Here is a 21112-nt window from a genome sequence, read left to right as displayed (position 1 = left end):
AGTTAAGCAGCCTTATCATTGCCAACAAGATTACAAAGAATAAATATTTATCATCTAATTGGTGTTTTTCATTAAAGATATCTTCCATAATAAAAATCAAAGTTGAAATTTGAGAATTGTTTATTTAGTTGGTGATGCCAGAAGTAAATACCCATACTCTGCCACCTCTGTAACATTATACCTCCCCTTCTCTGGACCCTGAAGCGGCCTCTCTGAGGTACAGTAACTCCTCACTTAACATTGTAGTTATGTTCCTGAAAAATGCGACTTTAAGTGAAACAATGTTAAGCGAATCCAATTTCCCCATAAGAATTAATGTAAATGGGGGGGGGGGGGAGCGCTAGGTTCCGGGCAAAAAATGTTTTGCCATACAGTACAATACTATAGTTGGGAGGTCCCCCCGTCTTACCCCACACAGGCACAGTCCACTGGCACTGGAGACAATGAGGCAGGCAAGGAGGCGGAAGGTGCTGTAGGCTTGGAGAAGCATGTTGCGCAGCAGCAGCGGCAGTATCCCCTACTCTGCAAGCACCAGGGGCTGGGGGCTCAACCCGCCCACGCCACCCCTTCCCTCAAGCCCCCACCCTTAACCCGCCTCTTCTACCCCCACCTTCCCCTTTTACTCCACATGCAGCATCCTTGCTCCTCCCCCATCCCTCCTGCCCACGGCAATCAGCAGGCTTGCGGCATTCAGGAGGGAGGGGAGAGGAGCAAGGACTCGGCGCGCAGGCTCCCCCCTCTCTCCCTTGCCTCCTGCCTGCAGCAATCAGCAGGCAGGGGAGGGAGGTGGGAGCCTGTGTGCCGAGTCCTCGCTCCTCCCCGCTTCCCTCCTGAATGCCACAAGCCAGCTGATTGCCACGGGCAGGAGGCGGGGAGAGGAGGGGGGAAGGCGCTGATCCGAGGTGTCCGCTGGTGGGCAGGAGGCGCTGTGTGGGGCGGCGTAGGGGAGCTGCCAGCTGTGGACAAAGCAGGCAGCCAAATAACGTTATAGCGAAGCATTGCACAACTGTAAATGGAGCATGTTCTGTAACTGAGCAGGGACGTAAGATCAAAACAACGTTAAGCAAGGGGACATTAAGTGGGGAGTTACTGTATCAGCTATGGAGGAATGAATAGTTACCCATCCAGCCCTGCAGAAATCTCCTGAAAGAACAAAATTTCAAGCTATATTTTCTCTTCTGCAAAGCCTCTCACAAAGGCTCTGGGGGTTAAAGATACAAGGTCTCCACACAATGATCCTGGTTTCCTCCCATGAGGCCAATAAAGACGACTCAGCAAAAGGCTCCTCATTGAGATTACCTCCTCACTCCCTTATGGAAATCTGGACCTCTGCTTGAAGTTTGATGACTTGAGGAATGTGGAAGTCTTTACATTCAGATATACAGGTTTGAGATTATCATAAACCATCCATAATACCTAATTATATTACATATAAACTGGTTCAGCCATCATTTATTAGATGAAGAGCAAACAAGTATATTACAATTGTGTATGCTGAACATTTAACATTTCTACCTGACTTCTGTGTTCTATGGAGTTAGATTCCTTGCCAGTTTTAAGCTCCAATGGCATTATCTTATATTGCGTTCCAGACTTGCGGTGTATTTTCACACCAACTGTAACATCAATCTTGCCCTTTAATCCAAACCTGGGAGACCAGATATTCTCTTCAATATCCAGGAACTCTGTAACTTCAATATTACAAGATAAATCTTCTATTTTTCCTTCACTTGGTCTAGGAGGAAAACAAAACAAGTTTAAAAAACAAGTAACTGTCATCATCTGAAGAGTTACAAGACTACTTGTAGCTACTACTGTAGCTCACGAAAGCTCATGCTTAAATAAATTTGTTAGTCTTTAAGGTGCCACAAGTACTCCTGTTTTTTTTAAGACTACTTTAGAAACAGATATAAGCTGCTGTATTTCTCTAAACAGTCACCCATGAGAGTTCCAAAAATTTAAATCTTCACAGGGAACTTCTATTAGTGTGCATGCATGGCAATGGCAAAAATAATTACATGTGTAGTATTAGCCATTAATTTAAGATGGTTAGAGTGTTAAGGCCCACTCAAGCAAACCTTCTATATGTGGATCAGGCCTCAACTCAAAAGGCTACCTTAAATTTTACACTGATGTGGTAATTTCTCAGTCTGAAGAAGTTATGTTTTTAAAAATGTAATTCAAATGTTTCAGATGTGCAAAAATATTTAATTTAAAGGGTCATGAATTCCTTCTGAAGAACATGATTTATTTGATCTTCAAAATATTTACCCTTTTTATAAGTTACCTTGAAGTTAACACTATTTAAAAAGCACTTTTATAGTTAAACTGGCACTGTTGAGGAATAAAAAGGAAATAGAGCACCAGGTGACTGACCATTATATCCCTGGGAGCAGGCAGCCAAATGGCAGGGAAACATATGCAGGAAGAAAACTTTGCAATGATCAAGTATTATTTTCAATCTTAACTACATATTTTTATTTTTATAGCTTAGTCAGTTGACCAAATAACCTAGTTCTTCCAATTCTAAAATTTCCACTCTGTGAATTGGCCAACACTGAGTACTGTGACTAGAATCTTTAAGAACAAAAGGTGTTATTTCTACAAGAGCCATTCTCCATCACCATGGAAACCTGTAATAGCTGTAATATTGTTTCACAATCAACGCAACTGCAGCTAAATAAGTAGCTCACTGTGGACCAAGTCATTCGTTGCATAACAAGGCCAACTTTCTAGACAGCGAGGCCATGAGTCAGCTCCACATCAATAAACGCAGACAAGAATAAAGGGTTTTGCTTTAAAATTAAGATGAACCAAACAAATTCATGAGACGAAGTTAAGTAATTTCACTAGTGATATATTTGCTAGGTAACAATAAAACAGGTTTTTATGTGCAAGTAATGTTTTCTTACAGTTTTAGCTGCATTTTGTTGTGGTTAGCTTGACTAGGTTTGTGCATGAAGTCTTCTGCCCATTTAGATATTGATGGAAGATATTCTTCTATTTCTTGCATGATTTCTTCTTGTTTCAGATTTAAGTAGTACCTGTAGAATTGAACCCATATACATTAAGTACCACGTAGAAAATAAGGAATGATATAGGGTGAAGGAAAATAGATTCAAAACTGAACATAGAATCTAGTTTATTTGGGCCTCCATCCTGCAAAGACTTACACAAGTGTTTAACTTTCTGCACTGTAGGATTGCTCACTATATGAAGTTAAGAGTGTGCAGTAATGGAGCATCTGAGACAATTAGTTATAAACCGCTATAAAGAAAAGTTACTTAATCTCTGCGGAAAGATTTACACACAAATATTTGTGCACTCTGAAGTACTTTACTGAATATTAGCCTCAGTTAAAAACAAAAGGAAAAGCTTCAAAGGGGACTATGAACATTTATGTGAACAGAGGCACAGGATACTCTACTATAATGTTAGGCAGCACCAACTAAGGACTAGATTAGTGGTATTCTGTATCATCAGGTCTAGATTTCAAACCTGACATCCATTATCCTTAAGTTTATTTATGCATTAGAATTACTTAAATTGAATTACGCTTCAATTTTAATTCAAGCTCAGAGTGATGACAGGAGTGGCATTTTAGTTTATTTTAAAGCAATGACAAAGTTAGACACTAACACAACTGAAGGAAAATACCCCAAAAATTAAACAAGAAACCTGCCACAATAGCTACCAACAGAGCAAGTAGAAGAGCAAGAAATACCATTAGATAAAATGAAATATTGCTGCTATGGTTAACTCACATGGGAGAATAAGACCCCAATCTGAGAATTGGGACAGATATATTTCTTATCAGTTCACTGTTTGAACTTCTAACTGTCCATGGACAAGCGACCATTGCATTTTTTCCTGCAGCCTGTGATTTAGAAAGTACTTTCTGCACAAACTTAAGTTCATAATTAAGGTTACCTTTTAGTCACAGGTATTTTAGTAAAAGTCATGGACATGTCATGGGCAGTAAATAAAAATTCACAGGCTCATAACCTGTCCATAACTTTTACTAAAAATACCCTTGACTAAAACTGGGGGGGAGGGAGAGAGTTTGGTGGGCGCTGCACGTACTGGGGAGGGGGGCGCAGGTGCTCGGGGAGAAGTTGCGTCCCTTGTGGGGGGCACGCTGCAGGTGCTTGGGAAGGGGGCCACAGCCTGGGGAAGCACCATCGGTGCTGGGGAGGGGGGTGCGGAGTCGTGGCCCCGGGGAACGGGTGCTGAGAGGGACTGGGGGAGGCTCCTTACCCAGCTCCAGGGAAGCAGCAGCCCCAGCTCCCTAGAGCTACCTCCGCTCCGCCCCAAGCCCCAGTTCTACAGCTCCCATTGGCTGGGAACTGCGGCCAGTGGGAGCTGTGGGCGCAGTACCTGGCTGCAGGCAGAGGCAGCATGTGGAGCAAGGGGAGCTGAGGGAAGGGGGGGAGCCCCCCCCCACTCCCAGGTAATCAGCAGCCCCAACCCCAAGCCCCCACACGCCCAAACTACTGCTGCTGGGGGACAGGCGTGAGAGGGGGCAGAGACTGCCCCAGCAGCAGCCAGCGCGACTGACCCGGGGACTGCCCGAGCTGCTCAGGCGCCTCCTGGGCCAGCCACACGAGGCTGCTGCAGAAGTCACGGAATCCATGACTTCTGTGACAAAGAGGGAGCCTTATTCATAATTGATGGACTTTGCTACAAAGTTAATCAAAGTCTTGAGATTAGCATCACAAATCTGATGGCCTTCATCATATCTAATACTTTCACTTCTGGCCACAAATACAAAATTGGAGTTTGGGAATTGAAGAGAGATTTCTCTAACTGGTAGTGTGTTTAGCTAGAATTTAAGATGAGTGGCATAAAATAATTAGATTAGTAATGTAAAAAATGAGAGGCCTCACTGCTTTGTCAGTTGAGAATTTTCTAGGGATCAGCACAGTATTTTTTTAAATTATGTTTGTCACATTTCCCTAAGGTTTGAAAAACTCGTTAAAATCTAATAGCCCAGGCCCAAAAAATCAACTTGCCCACCCTGCCAAAAGAATAATTTTACTCACCTCTCCCGAGTGGTTATGGTTTTGAAGGCTTAATTAGTTGCTGAATTCAATTTAAGTAAAATATTTTACTCTCAGACAAGGAAGTGTCTTTATAAAAACCATGAATATCTTCTACAAACAAAGATTATTTTGGTGGAATATCCTTCAATTAGTAATTCTACTTCTGAATATCCTGCACTTTAAAAGAGTTATTGCACCACAGACAACACTTAAACTGGAAGACAGAACTATTATCTTCTTCCATCCTTCAAATCTAGACACAGATATCTGCAATGTCACTTACATTTCTTTTAGATACTTCGGTCCATGGACAGTTCTGAAGGCAAGTTCTTGTAGTTTTTCATGTGCAAAGTTATTTGGTACTCCTTGCTGGAAAGTTTCATGAAGGATTGTACCAATCAGCATCTGCCGTGAACTGGATTCACAAGTCTACAAGGAAGAAAAATCACAACCAGCAATACATTTTACTGTAATGTACATAAAACAGGTCATAAATCCTCATGAATAAGCCCCTTTTTTGTTAAGGTTGCCTTCTAACATCCCCTCTACATTTTCTTTTTTTCCTGAGTGGGTTACAGACTCCACTGAGCATTACATTTTTGTCCATGGGCAAGCTTGCACTTTTAAGTCTTCTTACAATATATTAATATATAAATAGTGTAAGGTGTTTTTTCCATGACTTATCATGAATACATACACATATGGGGGACATAGGCATACATGGCAGTGATTTGAGTACCTATTAGCTTTCAAGAGTTTTAATTAAAAATCACAAATTTAGAAACCCATGAAAGCAGGAGCTTCTCCCAGGAGCTTCAGCCCTGGCAAGAGCCCCTGAATCCTCCTCCCCCCGCCCCCGCTCTCCACAGACACAAACTTACCCCTCCCTGCTGGTTCAATACTTCCTGCAGGTAAGGCATTTTAGGGTCTTCCCCTCTCTGCCCAACAGTCAGCCCCGCTCCACACCATGGTCCCCAGGAGGGAGTTGCCACTGCATCCCAAAATGCATGGACCAGTCACCCCTATCCAAACAGCAGAACAGCACTGCCCCCAGCCCTTCACCCCTCCCCCACGCAGGCAGTAGCAGGTTCATTTCAGCACCCCCAACCCTTGAATGCTGCTGCCAGCAGTAGGGACCAGCCTCTCCTCAGTCCACTGGAATGGGTCCATGAACTCTCCCTACCCCTCTGCATTCAAATCAGGCTGCTTCCTCACCCTTGCTACCTGGGAGGCAACAGGGAGAGAACAGGAAGATTCTCCCTGCTTTCAGTTCTGCGCCTGGACCCAACCCTGGCTTGCAGCAGCCCAAAGCTGCAATTACAGGTAAAGTCCTGCTCAGCACACAAGGAATTTTCCAGTGAACTTGGCTGCAAAGCTCCACAAAGTCTCTAATAATGTGCAAACTAAGATTTTTCATAGGCTTATAACTTGGCCAAATTTCAGCAGATTTTCACATGGATGGCAAAAGGCACATCCCAGACGAACATTGGCAGATAGTGGCGTTTATGTCCCTGCTCCAAAGCATGGACTTTTTTTGATGTGATTTGTCATTAATTTTAAAATGTTTTATATTCCATGGTTTCACCACTTACCCTGAACTTTTCACTCAGTACTGCTTTTCTCATACATCGAATACTATTTGATACTGTAGTACCAGAAAGCAGCAAGTCTGGGTACAGAATTAGATATCCAGAGTCTCTATTTATTATCCAGGTACCAGAATGACAGTCTCCTTCTAAGTGAATGATGTCTCCTGGAACTACTGGAACAGAATACCTATAAAGTAATTACAAATTGACATAACCATTTGCAAGACAAAGATATTAGAAATGAAGTTCATATTCCAAAATCAGAGTAAACCATCCAATTTTTCAAGAAGTTAGCCTGGAGAAACCACTGAAAACAAATTAAATAAAAAGCAATTTACACTAGTAAAACAAGTACACCTCTACCCCAATATAACACGACCCAATATAACACGAATTCGGATATAACACAGTAAAGCAGCGCTCCAGGGGGGTGGGGCTGCGTGCTCCAGCAGATCAAAGCAAGTTCGATATAACGCGGTTTCACCTATAATGCAATAAGATTTTTTGGCTCCAGAGGACAGCGTTATATCGGGGTAGAGGTGTATGATTTTTACTGACTGTTACAGAAACAGTATTTAATATTTGTGAGAAAACATGTTTCCAAAAAAATTGCACAAATTTCCATTTTACAGACAACACACAGATACTCAAATAATTCAAACCCCACCAAGTAAGAGCAGTCTCACAAACTAATCCAATATATTTTGCACTCAGATCTTGTACATGATCATGGACTTTGTACAGAACTGCATTTCTACTCATTTACAGTAATGTCAAATAGAATTATGCAAGATTTTTATCAGTTCTATATAGCCTCATTTGAAAGTAAAATTTAAGAAGTTTTTAAGAAGAACTGCAGTAATGACTTGAGAATAGAACAGAATCAGGAAGACATTCTACCAGATTATCCAATGTAATAAGACATTTGAGAAGAAGTACTTGCCAGTGCCCCTTATAAATGCAATCAAACTCTGAATACACGCCATCCCTACCAAGATTTAATTCTCTACCACAAACTTTCCTCTTCTTGAAAGCCTGTCTTTAACTTATTTAAAGTGATTGCTTTTTGGCACTGCCCTATCTTCATATAACTGAAGTTTGCCAACTGCTTTAGCATCTGCAGTAGAGCTCCCACAAACTGAGCCATGAAATCCAGAGGATAGTGATTCTGCATTAAACTAGTTCCACTGTATTTTCCCCTAAACAGCTACTCTAAATTTAATGATCTGAAATGAAACTAAGTTTATGAAACTCTTACTGAGACTGTATATCTTGAAAAAGTGCAACCTACATACTTTACAGAATCAGTTTTCCTGGAAGTCATGTCACCTCAGGAAGCAAGAGATTCTTGCATTCAAACTATGTTGCTTCCTTTGCCTACTAATTATTATCCTCTATAATTTGTCATATGCTCCTTTTCTGTTCAGTGGAGCTAAAGTTAACAGAGGTGTTTTAATCAGCTTGTGTAATACCCAATTCTGCAAGGACATCTCTGTATATTCGCATCACTTCAATGAGCTCAAACCTGGGACCAGCACTAACTGCTGCAATTAGCACCTCAAAACATAAAACTACCCACTTACAATTTCATCATTTTGCATCTTTGTTAGAGTATTACTAAACCATGACAAAATTATGTGAAAACTGTAAGATAACAATATAATCGACATTAATAAAAGGCACTAACATGTTGATATTATATTAAGTCAACTGTATTAAGATAATATACTCTGAATTTTGTTTTAATCTTTAAAGACAGTAAAAAGCAAAGGCTGTGGATTAATCGCAGTTAACTCACGCGATTAACTCAAAAAAAATTGTGATTAATCGCAATTTTAATCGCACTGTTAAATAGAATACCAATTGAAATTTATTAAATATTTTTGGATGTTTTTGTACATTTTCAAGTATATTGATTTCAATCACAATACTGAATACAAAGTGGACAGTGCTCACTTTACAGTGAAAATATTTGTAATAAAAATATAGCAAAGATAAAATAGTATTTATCAATTCACCTCGTACAAGTACTGTAGTGCAATCTATCATGAAAGATGAACTTACACATGTAGAATTATGTACAAAAAATAACTGCATTCAAAAATAAAACAATGTAAAACTTCAGTGCCTACAAGTCCACTTAGTCTTGTTCAGCCAATTGCTCAGACAACAAGTTTGTTTACATTTGCAGGAGAAAATGCAGCCCACTTCTTGTTTCAATGTCACCTGAAAGTGAAAACAGGTGTTTGTGTGGCACTGTTGTAGCCAGCATCGCAAGATATTTACGTGCCAGACGCACAAGGATTCATATGTCCCTTCATGCTTCAACTACCATTCCAGAGGACATGCGTCCATGCTGATGACGGATTTTGTTCGATAATGATCCAAAACAATAAGGACCAATGCATATTCATTTTCATTATCTGAGTCAGATGCCACCAGCAGAAGACGGATTTTCTTTTTTGGTGGTTCAGGTCCTGTAGTTTCTGCATCAAAATGTTGCTCTTAAGATTTCTGAAAGTATGCGCCACACCTCATCTCTCAAATTTTGGAAGGCACTTCAGAGTCTGAAACCTTGGGTTGAGTGCTGTACCTATTTTTAGAAATCTCACACTGGTCTTTGTGTTTTGTCAAATCTGCAGTGAAAATGTTCTTAAAATGAACAACATGTGCTGGGTCCAAGACGCCTATAACATGAAATATATGGCAGAAGGCAGGTAAAACAGAGTAGGAGACATACATTTCTCCCCCAAGGAGTTCAGTCACAAATTTAATTAACACATTTTTAACGAATGTCCTCAGCATGGAAGCACTGGTGGCTGAAGCATGAAGGGGTATATGTGCTTCTCGGCTCTATGAGCTAAGATGTGAAAAAATTATCTAAGTTATATCTGGCATGTAAATACCTTGTAATGCTGGCTACAAAAGTGCCATGCCTGTTCTCACTTTCAGATGACATTGTAAGCAAGAACCTGGCAGCATTATCTCCCGCAAATGTAAACAAACTTGTTTATCTGAGCAATTAGCTGAACAAGAAGTAGGACTGAGTGGACTTGTAGGCCCTAAAGTTTTACATTGTTTTATTTTTGAATGCAGTTATTTTTTGTACATAATTCTACATTTGTAAGTTCATCTCTCATGATAAGAGAGACTGCACTACAGTATTGTATGAGGTGAATTGAAAAATACTATTTCTTTTGCTGTTTTACAGTGCAAATATCTGTAGTAAAAATATAAAATTAGCACTGTACATTTTGTAGTGTGTTGTAATTGAAATTAATATATTTGAAAATGTAAAAAAATCTAAAAATATTTAAATAAATGGTATTCCATTATTGTCTGATCAGTTGACACCCCTATAAAAAACCCACCCACAAGAACATGCAGAGAACTAGTTCATAATCTAACACCATATCCCCATCACAGAAAATGTTTATATTTACATATCGGTTACCAGTCATTCCTTAGAATACACAGTTCTGTATCTTCAAGTGACTGAGAAGCTGTAATTGTCAGGTGTTTCTCAGGACCATCTTCATGTTTCTGTACTATGTTGATTCTTAATACACAGTATCTGTTGTTCAAACCTTTGCTGAGTGTTGTGTCACAGAAGTCAACTGCTCTCTTCTGAAAACTTAAGAAATGGTTATATTAATGCAACCAAATACACAGTGGAATTTGGAGGCCATAGCCAGTCCATATTTAAGTCTGAAGCCAGATTCCTAACGTAAAACAAGTTTTCATTCCTCTGCCACATCCTATCCCAAGGTAGAGTTTTTCTGGGAAACCTGGCTGAAAAGAAGCTCTGGAACCTACATCAACAATGCACTGGTCTAGGACAGCAGGTCTCAAACTATGAGTCAGGACCCCAAACTGGGTCACCAACCCATTTTAATGGGGTCACCAGGGCTGGCTTAGACTTGCTGGGCTAGGCGTGGGGCTGAAGCCGAAGCCTGAGGGCTTCAGCACTAGGTGGCGACAGGGCTCACTTTACAAGCCCCCTGCCTGAGGCTGAAGCCCTTGGGCTTCAGCTTTGGACCCCCCCGCCCATCCCCAAGCAGCGGGCTCCAACTTTGGTCCCCCTCCTGGGGTCATGTAGTAATTTTCATTGTCAGAAGGGCATCACTGTGCAATGAAGTTTGAGAACCGCTAGTGTAGAAACTCCACATTCAATTTGTTCCAAGGAGGTTTTTGTTTTGTTTGAAAGAGACTCCGTCCCACCCACCCCAAAGACAGACCGGGGAGCTCTGCAACGTGGCTTGCACCCACCCCTTTCCTCAGTACCGAGACGCGGCCTGTAAGCTGGGTCCAGGAAACAATACTCCTTCGTTCCTACCGGAGAACTGCATGTTGGGACCCCCGACCTCACACAGACACCAGCCACAGCGAAAAAGCTCAGGCTGCAATTACAGCTGCTTTCCGAGCCATTCCCCGGGCTCTGAATGACAGGCCCCGGCGCGGGGCCGGTCCCCCGGGGCAGGGGCTCTCGGCACACGGCGCGGGGATCCCCGGACAATCGGGACACGCGGCGGAAAGGAGAAGTCGGTCGCCGCAGCGAGAGGACGGAGAGCGCCAGGGAGGCTGAGAAGGCGGCTGGCTCTGAGCCCCGCTCCTATTTCGAACAACGCGCGCTGTGGCGGATCCCTCCCCCTCCCCCGGGCGGTACCTCTCCAGCGGGGCCAGCTCCTCACAGACGCTTTTCTCCATCGGCTCCTCCAGCACCCGCTGCTCTTCCCGCCCCAGCGCCATAGGAACGGCGAAAGCCGAGAGACCCGCTACCGGGCGGAGAGTGGCGCACAAGGGGAGTGGGCGTGGTCATGGAGGCTCTCCCGCCCATGAATTAAAGTCCCGCCAGGTTGGAAGCGTCGCGCAGGCTCAGTAACGCGCTCAGCCCAGGGGCAGGACAGAACCTGCCCGCGTGCTGCAGGCTGGTGCGGGGGCCGGCGGGCGCGAGCGGCGCTCAGCCAACGGAAGGCCGGTCAGCGCAGCCAGCAGCTCGCGCAGGGCACGTTGGCGGGAGAGGGCGTCGCTCCCAGGTATCAGGATGTGGCGCTTTGTCCCGAGTGCGTCGAGCGCGGCGTTAGCCCGGCTAACGTTTCGGAAAGTGCCGTTTGACTTTCAAAGGCCACTGCGCCATCCCCGCACATCCGCTCAGCCCACGCCTAGCCCCAGGCTGCTACTGCCGGCTCGGCTGTAGTGCAGCTGGACTTGTGGCACTGGTACCCGCTCCTTGCTGGTGTGATCCCTTTCCTAATGATTCCCAAAACTGTTAGCCTTTTTTGATTGTCACTTCATAATCATCTTCCCAGCGTAAGTAGTTAAGAAAAGTCCCTTTCTAGGCCAAAGATTTCTCTCGCTGTCTTTGCTTCAAAACCTTGAGTGCTGATTTCAGGGAAGCAGTCTCACTGACACTGCATGATAAGAGAAAGTATCCCCTTTATTTCAGTGGCAAATGAGGGAGAAAAAGGGAATTTTTTAATGAACATCGTGCACTTCAGTTCATATACTCGATACCCTACCTGGCTGCAAGGAGTCAAATTAAAGAAACCTGTAAGAGTGTAAACCACAGCAAAGATAAGGTACCATACTTTAAAAAAAAAAAGTATCAAAGGTACCCAAAGAAACAATAGGGAAACTATTAATTGCGCAACACTCACCTGCCTAGCTCCAGCTGGGCTAACCAAGATTATTCTTGCCAGATCCAAATCTCAAATCCAAGGGTCTCTTAAACCAAGTCCCCAGCACAGGAAGGAAGGGGGCCTTAAGTAGATAGCAACAGGTGGAGATCAGTCTCTGACGGAAAAATAGACAGCATGCTAGAGGGGCTGTCTCTCACTCCTAGTCCAGGGCAGGGGATGTCTGAGCAGAGTGCAATTTACCCAACACGTCCAAGGGAAAAATAGCATAGGCAAGAACCAGCCTTTCCTTGTTTTTTCCCTGTTTGCTATGTACCTTTGGGTGAATAAACTATATGTTTGTTTTGATAAAATTGTGTTATGTCACTTTACTCAGTCATGGGTCACACACTCCCAGAAAGAAATTTTCTTGTTAATAAGTACAATTGGGCCCGTCATGGTTACACAGTTGGGAAATAGGGGGCTGCAACCCAGAGCTCAGTCCAAAGGTGGTTGGATCCTGAGAGAAGTAAAGGAAGCCAAGCCTATCACCTGAAGGGTGCACTCAGAAGGACTAAAAGGGCTCTAAAGTACAACTCATCCTGCAACAGTGATCATTTCAATCTGGCAGAATCTAAGCAGTGAGCTAACAATCCATGTCTCATTATCCCCCTGCCCTTTTCTGCTCTTTTTCTTTCTCTAATGTAATATATGGCAGATGGTTGGAAATAGAACATTTCACTTATTTTCAAAACAAATTGAAAAAAGTTAAGATGTGTGGACTACTTTAAATTACACACCAGAGCTGCCTCAAGCTCCACCAAAAAGAGATATGGACAACTGCTGTGGGGTTAACTTTAATTCACTATTTTGAAAAGAGTGAATAACTTAAGTATCAAATATCAATGGAAAAATCTTCTGTTGTGTGGTTGTATGTTTCTTATTGTACAATATCAGAACCGGTTATTATGGCATGGAATAGGCTATATTTTTAGTGTGTGCATGGTTTACTTGGAATTTTGATTTAAGCTCTGTTTGACAAACATGGAATAGGGATACTCTGACCAAAAAAAAATATCCAAGATTTATATGCAAGGTGAATGCATGGTGGAAGTGGGAATTAGTCTAATCTGTACATGATATATGGCCATGACTTTGCTAAAAAGCTATATGAAAACAATTCTAAACCTAGGGCACCCCACTACAGCTACTTTTTCACCATTATAAATTCAAAGAAAAGTGTGAAATGGAGTTTGCTGTTTTAAAAAAAAAAAGCACCTTAAAAATAGGGCTGTTGATTAATCACAGTTAACTCATGTGATTAATCGCAATTACTTTTTTTTAGTTAATCACAGTTTTAATCGCATGGTTAAACAATAGAAAACCAATTGAAATTTATTAAATATTTTTGGATGTTTTTCTACATTTTCAAATATATTGATTTCAATTACAACACAGTATACAAAATGTACAGTGCTCACTTTATATTTTTATTACAAATATCTGCACTGTAAAAATGATAAAAAATTGTATTTTTAATTCACTTCATACAAGTACTGTAGTGCAGTATCTAGCGTGAAACTGCAGCTTACAAATGTAGATTGTTTGTTATATAACTGCACTCAAAAACAAAACAATATAAAACTTTAGAGCCCACAAGCCCACTCAGTCCTACTTCTTGCTCATCCGATCGCTAAGACAAACAAGTTTGCTTACCTTTACGGGAAATAATGCTGCCCGCTTATTTACGTCACCAGAAAGTGAGAAACGTTCACATGGCACTTTTGTAGCCAGCATTGTGAAGTATTTAACATGCCAGATAGCATGAAGGGGCATAGGAATGCTTAGCCTTTGGCCATCATTCCAGAGGACATGCTTCCATGCTGATGGGGCTCGTTAAAAAAATTTGTTGATTAAATTTGTGACTAAACTCCTTGAGGGAGAATTGTATCTCTCTTGCTCTGTTTTACCCGCATTCTGCCATATATTTAATGTTACAGCAGTCTCAGATGACCCACCACATGTTCATTTTAAGAACATTTTCATTGCAGATTTTACAAAAAGCAAAGAAGGTACCAATGTGAGATTTCTAAAAATAGCTACAGCACTGGACCCAAGGTTTAAGAATCTGAGGTGCCGTCCAAAATCTAAGAGGGACAAAGTGTGGAGCACTCCTTTAGAAGTCTTAAAGGAGCAACACTCTGATGCGGAAACTACAGAACACAAACCACCAAAAAAGAAAATCAACTTTCTGCTGGTGCCATCTGACTGAGATGATGAAAATGAACATGCAGCAGTCTGAACTACTTTGGATCGTTATTAAGCAGAACCCATCATCAGCCTGGAAGTATATCCTCTGGAATGGTGGTTGAAGCATGAAGGGACATATGAATCTTTAGCACATCTGGCACAAAAATATCTTGCAATGCTGGCTACAAAAGTGCCATGCGAACGCTTGTTCGCACTTTCAGATGACACTGTAAACAAGAAGCAGGCAGTATTATCTCCTGCAAATTGTAACCAAACTTGTTTGTCTGAGCAACTGGCTGAACAAGTAGGACTGAGTGGACTTGTAGGCTCAAAAATAAAAATGTAAAACTTTAGAATGAAGTTATTTTTTGTACATAATTCTACATTTGTAAGTTCAACTTTCATGATAAAGAGACTGCACTACAGTACTTATTAGGTGAATTGAAAAATATTATTTCTTTTGTTTTTTTACAGAGTAAATATTTGTAATAAAAAATAAATATAAAGTGAGCACTGTATACTTTCTATTCTGTGTTGTAACTGAAATCAGTACATTTGAAAATGTAGAAAACATCCAAAAATATTTAAATATTTTATTATTAACAGTGCGGTTAATCGTGATTAATTTTTTAATCACACAATTAATCACAATTATTTTTTTTAATCGCCTGAAAGCCCTACTAGAAAAATCAAACTTTCTACCACATTTTCCTTTGCTGAGCATGTAAAGAGAGAAATATGAAAGCATGTGGCTGATTTGACTACGGTAGTGATGGGACCTTGGCTGGAGCCAACTGATCTGCTCTTGAACGCTCTTTGGCTGAAACTGAAGCCCAGATCACAGAGTGATACAGGGGTTGGGGAGAGGAAGGAAGACAAAGACACAGAAATTTAGGGAAAAGAGGGACTCAACTCTCCTAACGAAAAATAGAAATATCTTTTTAGGGCAGGGGATGATAGGGAATGGACTCAATTCTCTTTCACACTTAAGTTTGTATAATTTTCCTCCTCCTGCTCTCTCTCACTGGTTTAGCATTCATGACTGAGTCCTTATTTTAGCTGCATAAGGGAGACTAACCTATTCAGAAAAAGGGGAGAGAGTTGAAAGAGATAAACTCAGACACTTAGGTTAGGTTAGGGGGAGATTTGAATTTCTCTATCTTCTAGACAACAATACATTTCCTTAAAAAGTTGGGATTATTGGGTTAGCAAGGCAAACCAGTTTTTTAATAAGTTTTGTTTTAAACTATAAATACATTTTAAAAGTATTTTTATTCTGAAAAGTGAAATAGCAAAAATGGCACTATCTTACTAGGTAGATCTGCTCTTTATATTCATTCAGAGTCATAGCTGCTTGTTTTAGTAACAGTTTTTACTGCTTTTCACACCTGTTAACCCTGCATAGTCAAGACAGCTAAGTTAGATGCAAAAAAGCAGTAGCAGCAAGACAAGAGATGGGCAGCAAGGCATCTCTTCACAGGAGTCAGGCAGCACTCCTTCCCTTCCCCCAGCGAAGGGGCTGGAATTGAACCTATCTGAACACACCACTGGACTCTGTAACTTTGCTAACCTTTGACAAAAAACTGAGATGCAGTAGAGGGATGGGGGAAAATGGTGTGTTAAAGTCCAATGGACTTTCACACTGGAAGGTGAGGAAACTGAGGCAAAGGACTACTGCCCAAGATACTGTGGGGTGTGTGTTTTAATTATTTGCATACTTTTAAGTCAATGTTGCTGTGCTCTGTTCCCTCTGCCCTTAATACAAGTTTTCTTTATTTTATACACAAACTTAGTGCTTGCGATAAGTGGGAAAGTATTGCCTATTAAGGGTGCCACAAGGAAGTATTTAGTTTTCCCAGATTTCTGGGTGCGGGCTCAGGTCAGTTTTGTTTTGTAATTTTAAAAGGAAACCCTAGACACTGAACGTGGCTCTTGTTGCTATTGACAATACCTGAGAGTAAGATTATCGTTTTGTGTCGGATTCTATTCCATCTTGTGCAGCAGGACCGTTTAAATTCTAATTATACATGTGCAATCCCACAGAAGACAATGGGGCTTCACATGTGTTATTAAAGACAGAATTTAGCCTGCAAAACCTTTATTACTGCAGTGATACTAAAAGGGAAGAGAACTAAGCTTGAATCCTGGAGCCCCACTGACAAAGCTTGCAAGACTGAGTTAAAAACCAACCAAAAAAAAAAAAAAAGAATCTCACAATGCTGTTTTTACAGAGCTCTTCTTCAGACTACAATTGCAATTTAAGTCTACACATATACTTAGAAGGATCTCTTCAAGATCACAAATCACTAACACAATTGATTCTCCTTTAAATAAAACTAAAAATCAGACCAAAATCTTAACTGTAGTCACTTTTAATCAAGTATGACAATTTTATTTATGTTTACCTACAAGGGGAAATATAGTATAATTCCAGAAACATGTATTTCTATTGTCTGCAATATCTACAAATCATATAAAGATATTTCATTGTTATTCAAGGTTTTTTTTTTAATAAAATAAATTCAAATACATCGCATTCTCTGCCAGTGACACAGGTAAATATCAAAGAAATATATATTTTAATAAAATGAAAAAATTCCAACCACAAAAGTTATTCTTGATGTATAAACTCAAATTCTAGGTTGTGGCCTTGTCATCAAAAATAAGTGATATTGATCATGAAATCACTAGTTTAGTTAATATATCCATTACCAGAACATCACTCAAAATATTTACAATCAATAAACTTACATTACCTAAAGTAAATGACTGAAAGAATAATTATTCTAGTTTTACAGTTTCTTCAGCTAAGAAGGAGTTGTTTAAATTGAAATTGTACCAGTGTAAATCATGTATGAGCAGATCTGTTAAGTCATTTCCTACCTCAAGAAGAGCAGCAACTGTAGCAGAAAAAAAAAACCAGGGTAATAGTATACTGCGCAGCCAGCATAGTGCACACACCCATTTTATATATTCATACTATAACTGTCCACAGTTGTAAACAAACTCCAGTACAGCCTTTATTTTTCCCTTCCCCAAAAAGTGTGCACATGGTCCAGACAGGTAAATGCTGCAGCATACACAATTTTGTCCCTACTTTCTCCTCCCTCACAACGCAAAGACAAATATGTATTTAGGGGCTAATGTGACAAGGTGTAGAGTGCCCTCAACTCTCAGAAAATTGACTTGAGGGCATTCAACACCTTACAAAATGGTATGCAGTATCTTGCAGGATTGGGCCCAGAGACTTGTCTAACATTTGTTATTGTAATGTAGGAATTTTCATTTATCAGATCCTATTTTAAGTTAATAGCATACTTAGTAATAGCATTGTTTTTAAAAGATAACAAGCAAAGCTATTGACTTCCAAAATCACAAGATTCTGTTTTTAAATGAATCTCATTACTAGTATTTATTGTAACAGTTGAAGAGTTTCATATCTTGAAATGTTTATCAATCAGAAGATACAGAACATTAATTTATTTAACTGTACACAAACAATTCATATGCAATAAAACAGAGCAACCCTTAGATTGTGGGTGACCAAGTTCTACTTTTACAGAATCTCACAAGCAAGTGAAAATTAGGTTCATTTTATTCAAGTTAATTTAATCTTATTTATTTAAGAAAATTAGATGTTTAAATTCTGGGTTAACAAGTAATACAATGATAAATAATATTAAAATCCTGGAATGACATCATAAAGCTAAACATCAAACAGTCTGAAACCCGTATCAAAATCTAGTTCCTTTCCATATAACTGTGACGGTTGTAAATTATATAATGTATTTGTATTAACCTAATGGAGCCTACAGGTACAAGTGCAAAGAGTTGGTTATAGCTAGCTAATGTCCATGTTAGGCAATTTCCTGTTCTGATTCCAAAAGGTTCTATTACCCCATGCATTTATTTTTTTTTGGCAAATAAAATTAAGTACTAAAATTCCAATAATTCACAGTGACAGATTAAATTTCCCATTTCAAGTAATTTACTCACAAACATAACATGAAGACGGATACTGTAGTTTTTCAGTGAAGTTTAAGAAAAAAATTTAGTTGAGGTGCAACAACTGTCTCATAAACTCATATGTGGTAAAAGCCACAGCCTGGGACGGTATACAACGAATATAATTCAGAGATAAACCACGGTATAATCCTCTTCGTATTCCATGGTGCCTATATACATACTTCAGTGTCTGCACCATTGTACTGAAAAGATAAAAAGAATCCAAGCCCTTATGCAATACATAGATTTATTTAATATTGAAAATCATTATCTTAAATACAAGGCATTTCATGTTCCTTAAAAAAAAAAAGTGATAGCTAATGAAAGTCATGTGACCACTCAAGCTATCTGAGCTTCTCAAAGGTTTCTCTGTTATCCTCACAGTGCCACTGTGAGGTATGTAAGCGTTACCCTATTTTACAAATGAGGAACTAAGGCATAGAAAAATTAAAGGCTTGTCTACACAAGTGCATCTCAAAGTACACTATAGAACTGTGTGCATGCTAACAAGGTCCACATGGCCAGTTAATGCATGGCAAGCTGGTGTGTTGCAGATTTTTGCCTAGCTTGCTGCATGCTAACTCTCTGTGCAGACAAGCCCTAACTGATGTCACACAGGAAATCTGTAGCAGAGCCATGATTAGAACACAGATCTGAGCCTCAGTCCCAGTGCATTAGTGTGTGTTTGTGGTGGGCTTGCTGTTTGACTGAAATATTCTGTGTGGTCTGTTTGTTTCAGGGCCCATGTGCTGAGCCTAGTGGCCTTCTAGGCAAGGCTGAGAGCTTCTTAACGAGGCTTTGATCCCTAAGCCCTTTAGCACCCATCAACTAGCGAGCTAGCAAACAGGAGTGGATAACGGGGGAGTTTTGTGAGGGAGTTTAAAGGGGGAATATGGGGCGGGGGGGCTCGATACACTTAACATTCTTTAAACTTAAAGCCAAAAAAAAACCCTGATAAAAACAAAACAACAACAAAGGAACAAGTTGCAGGAGTAAAAAGGGAATGCAGGCAGAAGTCCAGCAACAGAGTGGGGGCTATCCAGTTTATGGGCAGGTGGTGTATCTGTGCATTCGGTGCAAGGAGCTCCTGGCCCTCAGAGACCGTGTACGGACTTTGGAGACCAGTGGCTGAACTGGAGGAGCTAAGGGAGACACAGAGGTGTATATTATATGAGACTTTCTGGGACAGAGTAGAACAGTCCCACCCTCGGTTTGACACCCTCTGTGCTGTTGAGGAGGATGAAAGTTTCAGGGAACAGAACATCCAACTGGAGCAGAGGGAAACGATCCTATAGTTGGGACCCTCCTGCCAGATGATATTGTTGTATCCTCTCGCAATGAGGATACCTCTCTTGGTGAGGGAACTCCAGTTATGGGGAAGAGACAGATAATAATTATGGGGATTCAATCATTAAAAACACAGATAGCTGGGTTTGCAATGACTGGGAAAACCTACTAGAATTCTTTGAGGGAGTCAATAAGCACGTGGACAAGGGGGATCCAGTGGATATAGTGTACTAAGATTTTCAGGAAACCTTGACAAGGTCCCTCACCAAAGGCTCTTAAGCAAAGTAAGCTGTCATGGACTAAGAGGGAAGGTCCTCTCGTAGATTGGTAACTGGTTAAAAGATAGGAAACAAAGGGTAGGAATAATTGGTCAGTTTTCAGAATGGAGAGAGGTAAATAGTGGTGTCCCCCAGAGGTCTGTACTGGGACCAGACCTATTCATAAATAATCTGGAAAAAGGAGTAAACAGTGAGGTGGCAAAATTTGCAGGTGATACAAAACTACTCAAGATAGTTAAGTCCCAAGCAGACTGCAGAGATACAAAAGGATCTCTCAAAACTGGGTGACTAGGCAACAAACTGGCAGATGAAATTCAATGTTGACAATTGCAAAGTAATGCACATTGGAAGACAATCCCAACTATACATATACAATGATGGGGGTCTAAATTAGCTGTTACCACTCAAGAAAGATCTTGGAGTCACTGTGGATAATTCTCTGAAAACATTTACTCAACGTGCAGCGGCAGTCCAAATAGTGAACAGAATATTGGAAATCATTAAGAAAGGGATAGATAAGACAGAAAATATCATATTGTCTCTATATAAATCCACGGTATGCCCACATCTTGAATAGTGCGTGCAGATGTGGTCGCCCCATCTCAAAAAAGATATATTGGAATTGGAAAAGGTTCAGAAAAGAGCAACAAAAATTATTAGGAGTATGGAACGGCTTCCATATGAGGAGAGATTTATAAGACTGGGACTTTTCAGCTTGGAAAAGAGACAACTAAGGGGGGATATGATAGAGATCTATAAAATCATAACTGGTGTGAAGGAAGTAAATAATGAAGTATTATTTACTTCTTCTCATAACACATGAACTAGGGGTCACCAAATGAAATTAATAGGCAGCAGGTTTAAAACAAACAAAAGGAAGTATTTTTTCACACAACCTACAGTCAACTCTGTGGAACTCCTTGCCAGTGGAGGTTGTGAAGGCCAAGACTATAACAGGGTTAAAAAAAGAACTAGATACATTAATGGAGGATAGGTCCATCAATGGCTATTAGCCAGGATGGATAGCTATGGTGTCCCTAGCCTCT

General features: G+C 40.6%; 2 protein-coding genes across 8 annotated transcripts in view; both read right to left on the bottom strand.

Annotated features, from left to right (window-relative positions):
• Nucleotides 1–11700, bottom strand: part of DNA2 (DNA replication helicase/nuclease 2) — a 40324-nt gene extending 28624 nt beyond the window's left edge. The window contains exons 1-6 of one of the 3 annotated variants that reach the window (XM_039547542.1): nt 11298–11700; nt 10086–10265; nt 6635–6818; nt 5326–5471; nt 2913–3044; nt 1516–1735 (exon numbers count right to left, since the gene is read on the bottom strand). In XM_039547542.1, coding sequence (XP_039403476.1) covers nt 1516–1735; nt 2913–3044; nt 5326–5471; nt 6635–6818; nt 10086–10265; nt 11298–11380 — 945 coding nt within the window. In that variant the 5' untranslated portion in view covers nt 11381–11700. The other 2 variants (XM_039547544.1, XM_039547543.1) reach the window with 2 other exon arrangements.
• Nucleotides 11701–16862: 5162 nt separating this feature from the next.
• SLC25A16 (solute carrier family 25 member 16) overlaps nt 16863–21112 on the bottom strand; it is a 30286-nt gene continuing 26036 nt past the window's right edge. For all 5 annotated transcript variants that reach the window (XM_039547545.1, XM_039547547.1, XM_039547549.1 and 2 more), the window contains one exon: nt 16863–18704. In XM_039547545.1, the coding sequence (XP_039403479.1) occupies nt 18548–18704 (157 nt within the window). In that variant the 3' untranslated portion in view covers nt 16863–18547. The remainder of the gene's footprint in view (nt 18705–21112) is intronic.

This window comes from Mauremys reevesii, linkage group 7 (genome assembly GCF_016161935.1).
Source record: "Mauremys reevesii isolate NIE-2019 linkage group 7, ASM1616193v1, whole genome shotgun sequence".
NCBI lineage: Eukaryota > Metazoa > Chordata > Testudines > Geoemydidae > Mauremys > Mauremys reevesii.
Note: the sequence above shows the minus strand (reverse complement) of the source record. Positions and strands in the feature narration are given on the sequence as shown.